The sequence below is a fragment of the Anopheles darlingi genome, chromosome 2 (genome assembly GCF_943734745.1).
Source record: "Anopheles darlingi chromosome 2, idAnoDarlMG_H_01, whole genome shotgun sequence".
Taxonomy (NCBI): Eukaryota; Metazoa; Arthropoda; class Insecta; order Diptera; family Culicidae; genus Anopheles; species Anopheles darlingi.
The window spans coordinates 50,269,403-50,284,477 of record NC_064874.1 but is presented as its reverse complement, the minus strand read 5'-3'; the positions used below and the strand labels follow the sequence as shown (position 1 = coordinate 50,284,477).

Genomic DNA, 15,075 nt, shown 5'->3' with positions numbered 1-15,075 from the left:
GGATCGTAAAGTGGGTACGGTGGGCATGAAAATGATTTCTTATCCGTTTCCTGCCCGTTTCAATCCATCCCTGTTCACGAGGCTTCCCAAGGCTTACTCTGTTCCTCCGTTTGCAGTATCCTTTACATTGTAGTTCAATTACCACGATTTGCATTACATTGTAGTGGAACATGAACGGGGCAGCAAGATTAAGACCATTCCACAGCCATTTACCTTTACCTTCTCAGTTCGCTATCTTTGCCCCATTTGAACTGGGTAATTGAAAACGGGCACAAGAAAACCTCTGGGGAAAATATCAATTGAACTTCGATGGAGTTGAACAAAGTGTGGTTCCATGAGTACATAGAGCATGTCTTTATAAAGACGTATAAAGTTTCCATGGACACAAGAAAAGTGATGTTTCGGAACATATAAAAGGAAAACAAGTTTTTGTTCAACGCTCTTCTCGTTTAGAATAACGCACGTTATTTAGTCTTCATCTACATAGTACTTAAACGCTTCAAATACAAAAGTTTACCAACAAGTTGCGAGTCTACAGCAGCTATCGTTTATCGAGTAATCAACAGCCGTTTTGTTCAGTATGAGGCTTTCAACCATTTTTCAGATTTACTCCAACGAAGCCGCGACTCGCACGGCAATCGACGGCTATTCGAATTTGCTTATCGCTGTCTCGCTTATCCCTCTCTCAAATAAATAGTGTACCCAATGGCCCTTCTCCGGCGGAGGAGCTACGGCTCATGTTAGTTGCAGAAAACTGCATAAAACGGACAACAAACATAGCAACGTAGGTTGTTGCAGCGAAAACCGGTTTCCATATACAGAGGGCCATCGATTCTTCGCCCAGTTAAGCAACATAATCACAACGACGTTATCTTTCATCGCCCTCTAGACTGCCGTTGCCGAGCATTTGGTCAATATTTTCCCTATACACACACACATACACACACTAATTTTCCCTTTCCCACCCCCCGAGTCCAGCGCTGGAAAAACGGAAAAACCGAAATGGCGAGATTCCCTGACCGCTCATTGGTGCTGCGCGCCAGTCAAGCGAAGTAGGCGGAGCCAGACAGGGAAATGGAGAGACCAGAGACAGGAAAATGAGGTGGAGGAGGAGGAGGAGAGGAAAATGGAGAGGGTTTGACTATGGACGTTTTGTTGTCTCTTCAGTTGACTCTGGACGCTTTTGGACGCTCGACGTGTTTTGAAAGTTCTCCGTGGCGTGGACAACATCCTCCGGCGACGACGACTACGACGACGACGACGACTACGACGACGACGACGACGAAGCGAGAAGCGAGTGGGATTTTAATGACGTTTCGATTTGGGCGAGGTGGTGTCGTCAGTGATTACAGCTACTCCGGATGATAAGTGTCATGTTCGTGGTTAGTGAGCTGCGTGAGGTGTTGATCGTATCGATGATGAGAAGTGGGATGATGATGATGATGATGACGAGTTATTGATTGAGTGTGGTGCGTGCAGACGAATGTGATAATACAGTGACGCGATTGCATTTATGATTTATTAGTGCAAATTCAAGTTAAACAATTTGAAAGTTGTGGAAAAACCTAAACCAAAATCTGAAAAGTGTAGAACAAGCAAAGCTGCAACCGGCGCAGATCGCCTTTAGGAGTGAATAAAGTGAACAAAGAACAACAAATTTACTAATCATTACGCACACGGATTGAACAGTATCTCAATCCGCGGAATCGCTAGTTAAGTCGGGTTCTTGGGAGAAACTCTTCAAAATTCCGCCTCTTGTGATAATGTCATCGCCGCACGAGGACGACGATCAGGATCTCGACCAGGAGATCAACGTAGATGCCGACTCGGACTGTCAATCCCGCGTCTCGTACAATAGCGGCTCCGAGGACATTGATCTGGATGGTGATGGCAATGGATCCTGCTACGATGAGTCAGAGGCTACCAGGTATGCGAAACCATTCCGTAACACTTGGGTAGGATTTGTTTAAAAAAACAATTTGACTATTTTTAATGCCATCGTCTGGGGGATCGTAAACTGAAAAGAAATTCGCCATTAGCATCCATCAGCTCTCATTTAACTGTCCGTAAAGTATAGCAATCCTCATCAAATTCAATCACGCTTCTTTTCTAAACCCATTGATAACGAGACGCATTGCAAAGTGTGCGAAGCGAAATGTATTCAAATGCACCATTTGGATAAACAATTCCCGTGCCTAAGTCTAATTCGCTAAAGCCTTTGGCGACCGCAAGCTTTTTGCTGAATTTGTTTAGCATATTTCCGCGCTCGGAAAACGACCTTTTCGAGCATCCCAAAGCCGAGTTACGGCGAGTGGGAATAGGTAGCATTAGGTATGCAATCTCCTGCTAATGAAGACACGATAGCCACCCATCAACGCTATTAGATCTAATTAAAAACACTAAACGCTTGGGGCCACATTGCTTATTCTTTGAGAACATTGTTTAGCCCCTCCTCGTTCCGTCCAGCCCCGCAACCAGCTAGTTTCGCATTCCTCCATAAATCATCGTCGCATACCTCACTGCCACCAGCACTGTCAAGTCGCGTTTAGAGGAAAGAGACAAAGCCGTGCGCCGGCGGCAGCAGGTAACAAATTAATTGGGCTCTAATTTATGCCATACGAAATCGTCGCCGGAGTATGCGCTAGCACATTTGCGTTACCAACATCTTCACCATCATCATCACCATCATCATTATCGTCATGATTGGTTTGAGCCGCAAGATACACACCACACTTTAAGCCAACCACACAGCCTTTGAGCCCCATTATCGTGTGATGTAGTAGTACATGGCTTTGGCTCTTTTTTGGGGCAACCAAACCAAACCATTACACATGCGCCCAAAGCTGCGGTCCCAGAAGCACACAACACCCTTTCCCTAAACCCGCATGAGAGTGATATGATTTAAAGAGACTGTTTTGAAAACGAAAGACGCTCTAGGCTGTTCCCCTGTCCTCGGAAATCGGAAAAGGGGGTATCTTATTTATAATTCAAACACTTCGTGGTCTCGAGGAAGAGCGCTTTTGGAAGTCTCACCGGTGCCACATACCTCTTCTGGCACATGAATTTGTTCGGTTTGGTTGCCAATGAGGTTTGAGGGCTTGGCAATAGGAAAAAGGAAAAATCCATACCCTTACACCGTATTAAATATTCACCCCGATTGGCCCACTGAAATCGAGAGTCAAACCCCCCACAGCCAATCCCGGTAAATCCTCTAAAATCATCGAGTTTATGAAGGAGTAGTGTCGAGGTACCGGACAACACGGGTTGGAAACCAGAAACTCCTCCAGACGGTTCCGTAACAGTTAGTAATTGTTGGTCATATATGTTTTTTCTTTCTTCCCTTTGCTCTTCATCTTCGACAGCGACCATCAAACACATTCCGCGGAACCATCGACTCGATCACCGAACGAGAATCTGCCCTTCAGCATATCACGATTGTTGGGCAAATCGTACGAGCGTGAGCAGAAAGACAAGGAATCGCTATCGGAGGATGCATCACCCGAGGCGCTCATCAAGAACGGACATCACATCGGTTCACCGCAGGGCAGTTTACAGTATGCGGCCGGAGCACTGTACAGCTATCCCCTCTACCCCGGTGGCCATGTCCTGCGAGTGCCCCCACAACGGGGACCCTGCAATCCGCTATCGTGGACCCTGCCACCGCTACATCCGGCCGCTCTCGCACATCAGGCTGTCAAAGATCGATTAGCTGGTAAGTTCGGGCCCCATTTTGCCCAGGTTCCCAATTTGTGGGGCAATTCTAGAATTTATGAGGAGCGATGAAAACGGTTCGAAAATGGAAGTGGAATCGAAGGAAGGTTAATCAAAATACTGCCCGGCAACCGGAATTATTAACATTAAATGAAACGATTTCATCCCGGGGCGGAATCAACGGATCGTCCATTCCAAATGGACATAAATAAATGCACGCCGGAGACGCCGGACACGCCGGAATTCAAAGCCCGGTAGCAACGGCATCAGTTACGTGCGTATGCGTGATCTGGCCAAAGCCGCTATCCGCTATCGAGCGGATGTAATCCTATAGATATTATTACCCTCGCGCCAGGCGGAGAGTGAACGGGCGTCGAGAGTGTTCTCTGATCATACTATCTTGCCGCGACCGCTTATCACATCATCCACCACCGGAATCCGAAACGTGGAACGTGTTCTTGGACGCCCTGAGGCGACGTTGATGTTATTAGAATTAATTATTACTCTTAAAAACGCCTTCAACTGCCCGGCCAGACAGACAGACCGCCACGATCCGGCCGGTGTCAATCACGAAACGGCTTCCAATTTAGTGGTGATCGCTCTCCACTCGTTACCTCGAGTTATGTTTCTTTTCGGTGCTCTCTGTGGCCGTCCTACCAGAGACCCCGGGGGTGTTCTGTGCCAACTAAATAATCGATCGTAAAAAAGTTGATCCCCATTGATTCGAGAATCGTTCGTTATTCCGCAAAACATTAAAATCCAATCCCTGGCTGCTTTACGCCGCGGCAGCCGGAACATTTTTATGATCGTCGTTTTGTGATGCGATTTGGCTTCCAGTTGAGATCGTAAACTTAAAAAAGACGAGAAAGTGACCAAATAATGACCAAGCATGATCGACATCGGGTTCGTTTTTCTGTATTTCTCCTCGAAGATCATGGATTATGAAAACAATATTAATCATCACGTTGAAGCCCATCTTGAGTCTGACGTGCTGACTCATTTTTGTGTCACAGATAAAACCACCTCCACCCGCCCCAGGGGCCTTAGGCATCCTTTCAATTAGACGCCAGTCCACCCGTCTCCGAACGGTTCTCCCTTTCGACTTTACAGATTAGAGCTGGATCTCGTTTGACATATTTATGTCTTACACTTTCCCTCGACCATTAGAACGCCCGGGCGTCGAGGCGGACACGTAAGAGGTAGCGCCACGACGGTAAATTGAGACCATGTTGACAAATTCCAACACTCTCCGCCAGCCGCCAGCAGTTTCCTCCGCGAGCAGTCCGAAGTCGCCGAGATTAGAATTCATTCATGCGTCGGCACCAACCAGCCGCTGAACAGCCAATTAAGTGGACATTTCTCAGCCGAACCGTTTTGCACCTTTTTCCCTTTTTCGGGTGTTCGGGGCTCGTGCTACGATCCCAAGGAAGGAAGGAAGGAAGGAAGGAAGGAAAGGGAACCCCGAAAACAAAAAACCGATGCTTGGTACCGCACGGTGATCAGGCCACCGCCACGCTCAAGGCAGAGACCCATCGTTGTTATCGTGGATGGTACAAGCTTCTTTACTTAAAAGATTAACCGACCGTCGACGACCACGACGACGACGATGGCGATGTGACCTCGGCGAGCGGAAGGCAGAAACTTCCGCCGACGCCGAGAATTGTTCCACACAATTTATTCCAAATGCATACATTTTTCGGTCAAATTCGAAGCCGAAGCTCGTTCGCTGTATGTTGCATAATTTACCCCCGGGGGTGTTGTGTCCATTGATGTGTTGTTGTACTGTTTAAACTCAAGATAATTTATTGCAAAGTGACCATCACCTTGAGGGCGTGAGGATGGCTCACCAAAGACCAAGGAAGAAAGCAACATGTTTCATTATTACTGTTTGTTGACGTTGGCCGAAAGTCGAATTTTCAAATCGTCTTTCTTCGACCGATATGGTATCTAGTTGGCCATCTCGTTTCGAACCAAACACGGACAGCAAAACACACACACACACACACACACACACACACACACACACACACACACACACACAATGATTGTGTGAAAACGTGGAAAACGGTAGCTTGGATGCGAGATGTAGATTACAGTGTCCGGAAGAACAGGGCCTCTAGCAAAGCGTTGCCGCCATCCTTTGAGGATAATTGTACAACAACAGATCGTTGATTGGCCTCTCTGGGTGTATGTGTGTGTGTTTTGATTGGACCAGGGACCAGGGTACTTCCAAAATGAAGGTGATCCATTGTTTTTGCCCAGGAGTTGCAAAGGAGTAAACTGGCCCTGGCCAGGGAACGGGGCGAACAAAGATTCGGACATCTTTTCCCCAGCTTCGGGTATACACGGTAGCAACATCGGGCAATTACGCACAGCTGCTGCTGCCGCCATGGACAAATGATTGAAGTAAAACAAAACCTTGGACAATTACACGTCGCACCTCACCACCGATGATAATGACGGCCTTTTTTTGGACATTTTGAATTGAAATGATTGGCGAGCCCATCATCATGGTGGTGAATTATATGTTTGGCTAAAGAGGGAAATGTCCGCCGGAATCTAACTGCCACAGCAGCAAACGGCAAGCAACTGCAATGGCCGCAAATGCAATCATTAACAGAAAAAGGTTTGAAACAATTGAATAAATTGTTTTCGTTTGCTGCGATGTAAACACTTACCGATCGGTGATCGAGACTTGCATGTTAGTCGAAGCTACAACGACAGATCTTATAACGTGACATGAAGTTGCATCATTTGCTCGTCCTTATCTGACGACGTCGCGATTTGAGAATGAAATGCTTCCCAAGGAGATCCCTTGCACGCATCCGGTTCAAGGGTCCATGTGCACCTGCACCATGTCCAGAAATTAGTGTCCAGTGTCCGAACCCGAATCTCATTAGGCTGTCATCGTTTTTGCAAGACATCTGTGTCCACCTTCGCCCTCAGAGCACATCCGACCTCCTCGCCCCAGCTGGTATACCATTGGGATCGAGCGATTGGGATGTCCAGCATATAATTTTACCCAAATCTTGCGCACACGCCAAACGATCCGCGAGCGCCAGAACGTCCCTGAAGAATGCTACTACAACAACGCCAACGATAGCAAACAACAAAGAAGCTCTTTTCGAGGATCGAGGAACTATATAATTCCTGTTCAGTTTCAGTTCCTTTCCTTTTTTCCTGGGTCGGGTTTTAATAATCTAGCCACGCTAGGACCGGAAGATGTCTCATCCGGGCACGGGGTCTACCTGCGAGAGAGAAGCTTCTGCGTGACCGAGAAGCGACCCGGTCCTTCGCTGCCGACCTTCCCGTGATTAAGGAGTCCGGAATGTGTGTGGATCTCAGGAATTCGGTCGAGTTCGTGTGTGACTCGGATGTTGGATGTTGGCGGCACGCACACCTTACGCGGTCAATGCGGATGTGGACAATCGATGGCTGTCGAGACATTTGTTTCCGTTTGTAGTGCCTTCTTCGGTAACAAACCGTTGCCTTTGGCCGTAGTTCTCTGTTGACCAGGAATTCGTTTATTCAGAGATATCCACCATTTAGCATTCCAAGGTGGGTTACATTTTCTATCCGGGGTATTTTTGGTCGAAAAACGATTGTTGATAAATAATTCCGGATGCCTACAAGGCATCAAGACAACTTCTACAACTTTATGATATAAAAAATACATGTGTACCGCAAGTTAGGAGAGAGTTTGAACACTTGGTTTCGGTTCGTCCATTTTTATGATCGATAGTCCTCCATAGCGTGGTATAGAAATGCGATTTTGAAAGATTAAGAAGCAAATATACACAAACCTTTCCTGTTCGGTGAATCGCCCTCCATCTTCAAAATCATTGCTCTCGACCACCGAATGTCGGAATCGATTCTAATAACAATCAATAACCCCGGTAACCCCGGCAACCCCGGGTCCAGGCACGCGGCAGGCGGGATCAATTGGTTCATCTTTCACCGTTTTCCCTCTCCTGCGCCGAACCACCGGGCTTTCGAACGACCATGATTGTTTGCTCGATTATGGAAAAAGATTATTATCCTGCCGAAGCGGTTCAACAGCAGCAGCTGGAGAACTGCCGACGAGGTTGGTTTCCCTTTTTCTTTAATCCGATCCATTCCGGTTTCAGGCCCCGGGCTAGGGATTGGCAACACTCCCAACCATAATACCCGTTCCCTAACGATATTGCTCCATTTTGCTCCCTTTTTTGGCCACAAATAGCACCCACGCTAGCTGTACGTTCTACTTTACGCGCCTTTACCCGAGCGGCAATTAATTGGAATTAAATACTCAGCCACTTCGCTGACACTCCGCTCTTCGTACACTCCAAGTCCAAGAGTCCAATATTCTGGCGCACTCTCTTTTGCCATCTAACATCACTTGACGACGCGGGCCAGCAATGGAACTTCCTTTGCTTGCGGCCACGTAAACTGCGTCTCGGTGTCGCTATCGCCATTTCCAGTCCCCGTAAGGCCGCAATGGTTGTGCATTTACATGCCCCGACTGCACCGTGACAACCGTGCGTGTGTGTATGTATGTTCGATCCGCTTGTAATTGAGTTGTACATGAGCTTTTACCGCGCTTACGCTCTCCTCCACCCCGACACGTACCAGTTCCCGGTGGCCGCGAATCCAGATTAGGACCATTTGGCTAGACCACGACCATTTACGAGAATCGCGCGCGGCTCGTGAGTCGTGGCCGCTCAGCAGCCACCCAGCAGCCACCAACCCCAAGGCGGTTCAAGGCGTTATCATCCTATAACTATAAATAATATATTTTATTCCACCGATAAAAACCAGAAATTTACAGTTCACTCACTGATCTGGTCCAACTCCCGCGGGGCCCGTCCCGGAGACTCCCAGACACTGCTTTGGCGTTGGAGTCCGCCTGAGCCAGTAACGTACCGAGGGAGTCAATGCAGAGACTGTAGAGGGAGGGGGGGAAGGGAAAAGGGGAGGCGGATAAGTGTTTACCGTCGCCATCGGGGGAATTGTCTACGAGTAAGTGAATTGATTTCTGATCCTTCGCGCAACCGATATTGCTTGTTTCGCTTCTTTATGTCTTCCTCAACACCCCAGGCGCCCCTCTGGAGTCTGGCCTAACGGTGCGGTTGCCCCACCGTTAAAAGGTGTGAGTATATTGAAAAGAAACGATGCTTTTAGCACGTAAAGTGTTTATGAAGTGTTCAGTGTTCAGTGTGTTCGTCTAACCGAGCGCCTCTCTCGTGTTTGCCAAATACGCGCGAGATACAAAGTAGGCTTGAGGTGATATCGTATCCATATCGTGGGAATAACAAATTATTTTCATAATATTATTGAAACCGGTAGCCATGATGTGTGATCAATGTGAATTGTACGGCGATGCTAGCCTTCAGTGTCCGGGAACCAACACGATCTCTCCACTCCGGAACCAACAACCGACCTGTAATGGCGCTGATGCGGTGCATCAGATATCCCAAAATGTTCAAATGCTTTTTTTCCACCATCTCCCGATCATCCGGGGTTGAAACCAGCCTGGGGGGAGGACAGACAACGCCGTCTGCCCGGAGGTGTATAATTGGGTTCATTTATTTTAAATTCATACATTTAAACGATGATAAAACATGCAATCCACAACGAGATTCGGGAATGCCGTCGCAACCGACCGATTACAGTTGCACTTAGACTCCAGCAGACGCCGTAAAGATGGTGGCCACCCTTTGTCGCAAAACATGGCCGGGCCTCACCGGGGGGGCTTCTGCTTCTGGAATAATATATACGCGTGTTTGTGTTTGTGTAGATATCAGTGTAACGCTTAACGGATGACGGCAATAACATTTAGCATGAGCTGTTGTTTTTTGTTGAAATGAAACACGGAATTACACGTTTTGATCGTCGCCTGTCGTCTCTCCTTTCGTGTCACGTTTACTCCGTTCCGTTGCACTCGTCTGCTCGGTCGCCTGTGGGTTTGCTGAACGGCAGCCTTCCGCGAAATCATTATGATGGACATGACACACGTCGTGAGCGATTGCATTGTCATTTGTCGGCTCCGTGGTAGAGATCTTTTTCACGAACAAATGTATGCAGCATCCAGCCGGGAAGGATAATTGCTCGTTATTATTCGAAGTTGCTGGCGTGGCTGACGATCATCAATATTACTCACCTTTGGATCCTAACCAGTATTACCACGGCTGATCAGCTGTAATAAGGATAATAAAGTAAATTGTTAAAGTTCCAAGACTCTATTATAAACTTCGTTTAATGGTATTAACATAAAGTAAAGATAGTGACTTTCGGTATTGAATGTTTCAATAATTTCTTCGACGCTCTGTTTCCATATGCTTCCCTGCTCTAGCGTTTCCTATCGCACGGCGTATTGGCCACCCATACCAGAATCGAACACCACCGAAACGGAAAAAGCCACGCACCTCGTTCACCCGGATCCAGGTGGCGGAGTTGGAGAAACGCTTCCACAAACAGAAGTACCTAGCGTCGGCGGAACGAGCGGCCCTAGCGCGGGGTTTGAAAATGACCGACGCGCAGGTTAAAACCTGGTTCCAGAACCGACGTACAAAATGGAGGTAGGTGTGTCACTATTGTTTTTATTTCGTTTGTTTTTTTTCCGTTTCACCGTTGCTTTCCATGTAGCGAGTCGCTGCAGCTCCATGATGAATTAAACCTTTTATGCATATGACACTCCTCTGTCCGGGAGGATAATTGATTTTCAAATTCGAACGAAAAAAAACCCTCTCTTTGAAAAGCAATTCCGTCCGAACCAGGAACCGAATGGTAATATTGTGTGCACTATCATACATCTCCTTCTGTGTTGGTGTATCATTTCACGTTTTCTGTTGACCAATCTCACTGCGAACAACATTAAGTTTAATGTGTAAAATTGTTCTGTTGTAAGTTTAACATAAAGTTTCCATCCGTTTTGTTTGTTCAAAAGCTTACCTTCAATTCGCGCAGTTTTCGAGATTTTTTGCTGATCCTTCACTTGTTGAACTACGCTGGCCCCTAGGGCCACCGGAAGTGACATACGAAAATCCCATGCCATGGAGCAATCCACAGAGGATGGAAGCAAATGCAATCATCCTGTAGCACGTTGAGGGTTTCTTTTGGCATCGGTGACAGAAAACAACACTAACATACGACAATTGCAATCAAATTCCATTAGCGACCATGTGTCTCGTGGTGGATGATACTGTGACTCTTGCCATCCTCATGGTCTGCTCTGTGTGCAATAGAGCATCATAACCACTAGTCTGCCTTAGAGCTGATCCAATCAGAGCCTTGTGTCTTGTCAATTAGAAATGTTCGGGTTTGAATATGGGCTAAAGCATCCAGCATCCGAGTACTCAGATCTTTTGCCGAATGTCGGGAACACATTGGTCTATACGCCGAAGTGTCGTAGAGTTGGCTGCACGAATGTGTTCGCGCTTGTTTGTTAATTGAAATTCAATTAAAAATAGCATAATTCTACCATAATCGGATGCCGACCAATATGCTCCTGCCATGAGACTCCTGATTGCGCTTTACTGATCGCTCAGAGGATAAAAAAAAAGCGATGGTCCAGGTCCAGAGTCCTACCGCCAGTTTTGTTCGTCGAATCAGGGGGCAAACACCAAGTACAACAGCGCGTTTTGTCGGGAAAGGATAGCAAATGGAAGCATGACTTTCTGCTAGGTTTGCCAATTCTCCGTGCAAGTAATTCGCCGAGCAACGAATATAAATGAGGTCGCGCCTAGGTCGACGCCGCGGTGCTTCTCGTTTCGCTGCTGCGCCGTAACGTAATTTATACGAAACAATTAGGTGAGGCACGGACAATTACTAGATTAACAATTCTAATTACGAACTATGAATTATTCATGCTTTCATTACCACGTCGGAAGCCATCTGAAGGAAGGAAAAATGGTGAAAAAGTTAGCTTTTACCTTTGGACACCATTCTCGTCCTAAAGGAAACGCGGAACAGGCCGACGGTCGACGTCGACGCAACGCAGCAAAACCACTCGTTTGCGTTCGCGGGCGTCGCTCTATCTTTTCGGACCAGAGTCCTTACGGCTTAGTAAGTGTTTGATAAAACGGCTCCATAAAGGAGCGGCGTTTATGACGGGCGCCTTGGGCAAGGGACCATTAATTCATCACCCTAAATCCTTCCGATTTTCCCCACCGTTTCCTTAGCGTTGGCCAATGGGCGTCGGCGGCCCCCGAATCGAACCATCCATCTTGGAAAAATCGTCCATTTACCGCGAGTATGCGCGCTTGCGGTTTCTAAGGAGGTATTTAAAAATCAATTAATATTCCGACGCTGTTGAAAGTAGCCGGTCGAGAATAGGGTCTCGTCCATCTTGGATCCTGCTGCTCTGTTCTTGTAGCACGGTCTTCCAACATTCTACCGGGGATTGATAGCATGTAACAGAAATGAGGCCGGGAATTCATTATCTAAATAGCAGAGTAATTACATTAAATTTCAACAACCTTTTGCTAAGTGGCCCACACACATACAATCCCGCGCCGTCACGAAACGCATTTCTGTGGCCAGCCAATCTTCTTTCTCTCGTATCGTTTCATAAGGACATACTTTTGAGCTTCCATTCTCTTTTCTTAAGATATCCCCAAGGGAAGGATGGGTTATTTAAAATTGCTGCGCTTGTTTCTCGTGAGAGGATCTATGAGGCAACTAAAACAGTGTTCCGTTCGTCGCCGTCAATATTAATGTGCTACCCGACTTAATTCTTATCCCATGCTACCTTTCGAAGGTAGGAAGGTTTCCTGGCTATAAATTACTTATTTCAAGTTTGATTTATTACCTTCAACGTGTTGGGTTGTTCTGATTAATTGCCTAGGCTATATTGTGCAGTTGTGTAAAACGGTAAAATACGTTCATTTCATAGTTTGATTTGATTATTTGTGAAATGCTAAAAGATAATGCTAGAAAAGGAGTTGCTCGAGAGTATAAAGACCCGTGCCGAGCATAGAAGGAACTCTTTTCATTATGAAACAACAACAAAGATCGTGTCATGTGCAAAGCATAGTCAAAGGACCACGCTATAAGGCATCTGGCAAATGGTGCTAATTTAATAATCCTTTTCTACGCAAAAACCTATCATTATAAGCAAAGGGTAACACATTTCATCTAACCTCGATGGACCACCAAAAGCACCACTTATGACACTATCATGCATTGGCCAGATGGTTTCAGTTCAACTTGAGCTCCAATGCTTCATTTTCACAACAAAAACTACCCAAACGCCCTTTAGTTTAGCTGCACGAGCATCAAGGACCGTTTTGGGAACAGAGTATAAACATTCTGAGCACTGTTTGAATTTTAATTGAATAAACTCACCGAGTTATGCTTCGTTATCCCCTGTATCATATCGGGGGCACGCGCGTTCTATGCAGTTGTGCCCCGTGACAACACATCCGACATTGCGTCAGTTTGGGGGTCTCAATGTTGTTTTTGGTCCGCCTGGTTGGGGCAGTATGACAAACGAAACGCAATCAGCCATTCATTCGCTGACAGCCACGCATGCATGATTTATGAAGCCACGCAAACACATCATTGCCAAATGAAGGCTTTCCGGGGCCGCCATCGCCAATGACACGACGCCGGTGCACACACATTGCAATCGTAGTCCTCCGTCTCAAATTAGCTCCATCTAAATCCGCATTTAAATTTGATTACGGACCGGTGGCAATTTTGCAGCAACTGCCTTGTATGCACATCGAAGGGAGGACGCAATGGTTAGTTTTTGGCTCTTGTGTGGTGATTGTGTTTCGGCCTCGTTAGCCTCGTGATGATAGTCGCCAATCGCGCAGTAGTAGTACAGTCCGGGGCGTTGAAATTCCCGTCGTCAGCGGCAGTGGCAGCGAGGCCAAAACGCCAAATCTGTAGAAATTAATTTTACACATTTGCAATATTGATGAAGCCTGCAGGGGCCATATGCAGACACCATTAAGCGTACTCTGAGAGCAATCTACGCGAGAAGCAATAACCCGGTCCATACGGGGATCGATTGGTTCGTTAATGCTGACAGTGGTGTAGAGCTCAATTTGGGCTCCAACTATATCAATTATGCATACTCATCCGTTGTTGTTCTATCCAAAATCGAGACAATTGTTTTGTCTGCATGCTTTTGGGAAGTTGGAGATGTTTCGTGAATAAGTGAAGGATGTTCATTAGAACCAATGTCACTCGCAGCTACAAGAATCAATCCTTACACTGAGCATTCTCGTACATTGTCAATTAGATCTTTTGAATGTTATTGTAGCAATCGATTGAAAGAGAAACAGAAGACGAGAAAAAAGTTTATCGGTATTTTAGTTGTTAAACACTTCGTCCAATATATAGCCTTTTATCGCTATGCAGGTTACATTACAAATGTACAGCTTTACCGAGTTTACTGTTCAATCAGAACTTCCGTGCCGACGCTATTTCTGTATTCCACACCTTTTTTTTATAAATGTCTGTGCCATAATTCATATTGAAATCCTTCTATAAATAAAACGTAGAACAATCACGCTTTGAAAGACTCTCACAGTAATTGTGATTTTCAACCATTGCATTACGTTCAATTTTAATCGAAGTATATGATTTGAGTTGAATACTTTAACATATGAACATGCAAATGATCCCTTGAAGCTTTCTTTTGCCAGAGAAAAAGCTTTGATTTTGACACTTGGATCTACTATTGCCTATCTAGTATTGCCTCCATTATTATTTTTTTATTATTTATAAATATATTACATAAATATCTTACAAATAGTATATGATATTATATCATGTAAATTATCTACCTTAGTAAACACATTACCGTCTCCACTCTGTCCACTTTGTCAACCATGACCATTAAATTCTGTACGTCTATGGAATATGATCGTTTCTTTTAAAATACTTACTGAAATCATTTAGCCTCATTTTAACCGTGTAATTGTTTGTCGAATACACGTACCATATTTATTTGCCTGCAGTTTATCATTTTCCATATTACAAACATTCAGTATCAACGTTTTGTTAAATACTGGTGGCAGGTGAACTTTGCAGTTTCCGTGTGGTTTCGTGTGGGTGTAAAGAAATACGGATTATTATTTAAAATCACTTCCTAAAGACTTTCCAATCAGTAGTAGGTAATAAGCGAACCATCTAATTACTTTCAAAAGGCACGGAACATTACAGTTGATTGGTTGGTTGTGGTCGCTTTGTCTCCACTGCAAGACATGATGCGAAATACGGCTATGGAAAGTGCTCAACAAGAACGCGTCGTTCGGTTGGTCGGTCGGTAACAACTTTATTACCCACTTTACTGTATGGCTTTCCGTTTCCAGTATTCCTTGATAGCTCTTCGGTTGAACGATTAAGACACTCCTTTTGCATGGAACCGATCGG

The 15,075-nt window shown here is 45.8% G+C and overlaps 1 protein-coding gene across 1 annotated transcript in view; it reads left to right on the top strand.

Annotated features, from left to right (window-relative positions):
* The first annotated feature begins 1,340 nt into the window (after nucleotides 1–1,340).
* Nucleotides 1,341–15,075, top strand: part of LOC125947869 (T-cell leukemia homeobox protein 3) — a 17,698-nt gene continuing 3,963 nt past the window's right edge. The window contains exons 1-3 of the mRNA XM_049673337.1: nucleotides 1,341–1,927; nucleotides 3,363–3,712; nucleotides 10,043–10,268. Of these exons, the coding sequence (XP_049529294.1) occupies nucleotides 1,764–1,927; nucleotides 3,363–3,712; nucleotides 10,043–10,268 (740 nt within the window). The 5' untranslated portion in view covers nucleotides 1,341–1,763. The remainder of the gene's footprint in view (nucleotides 1,928–3,362; nucleotides 3,713–10,042; nucleotides 10,269–15,075) is intronic.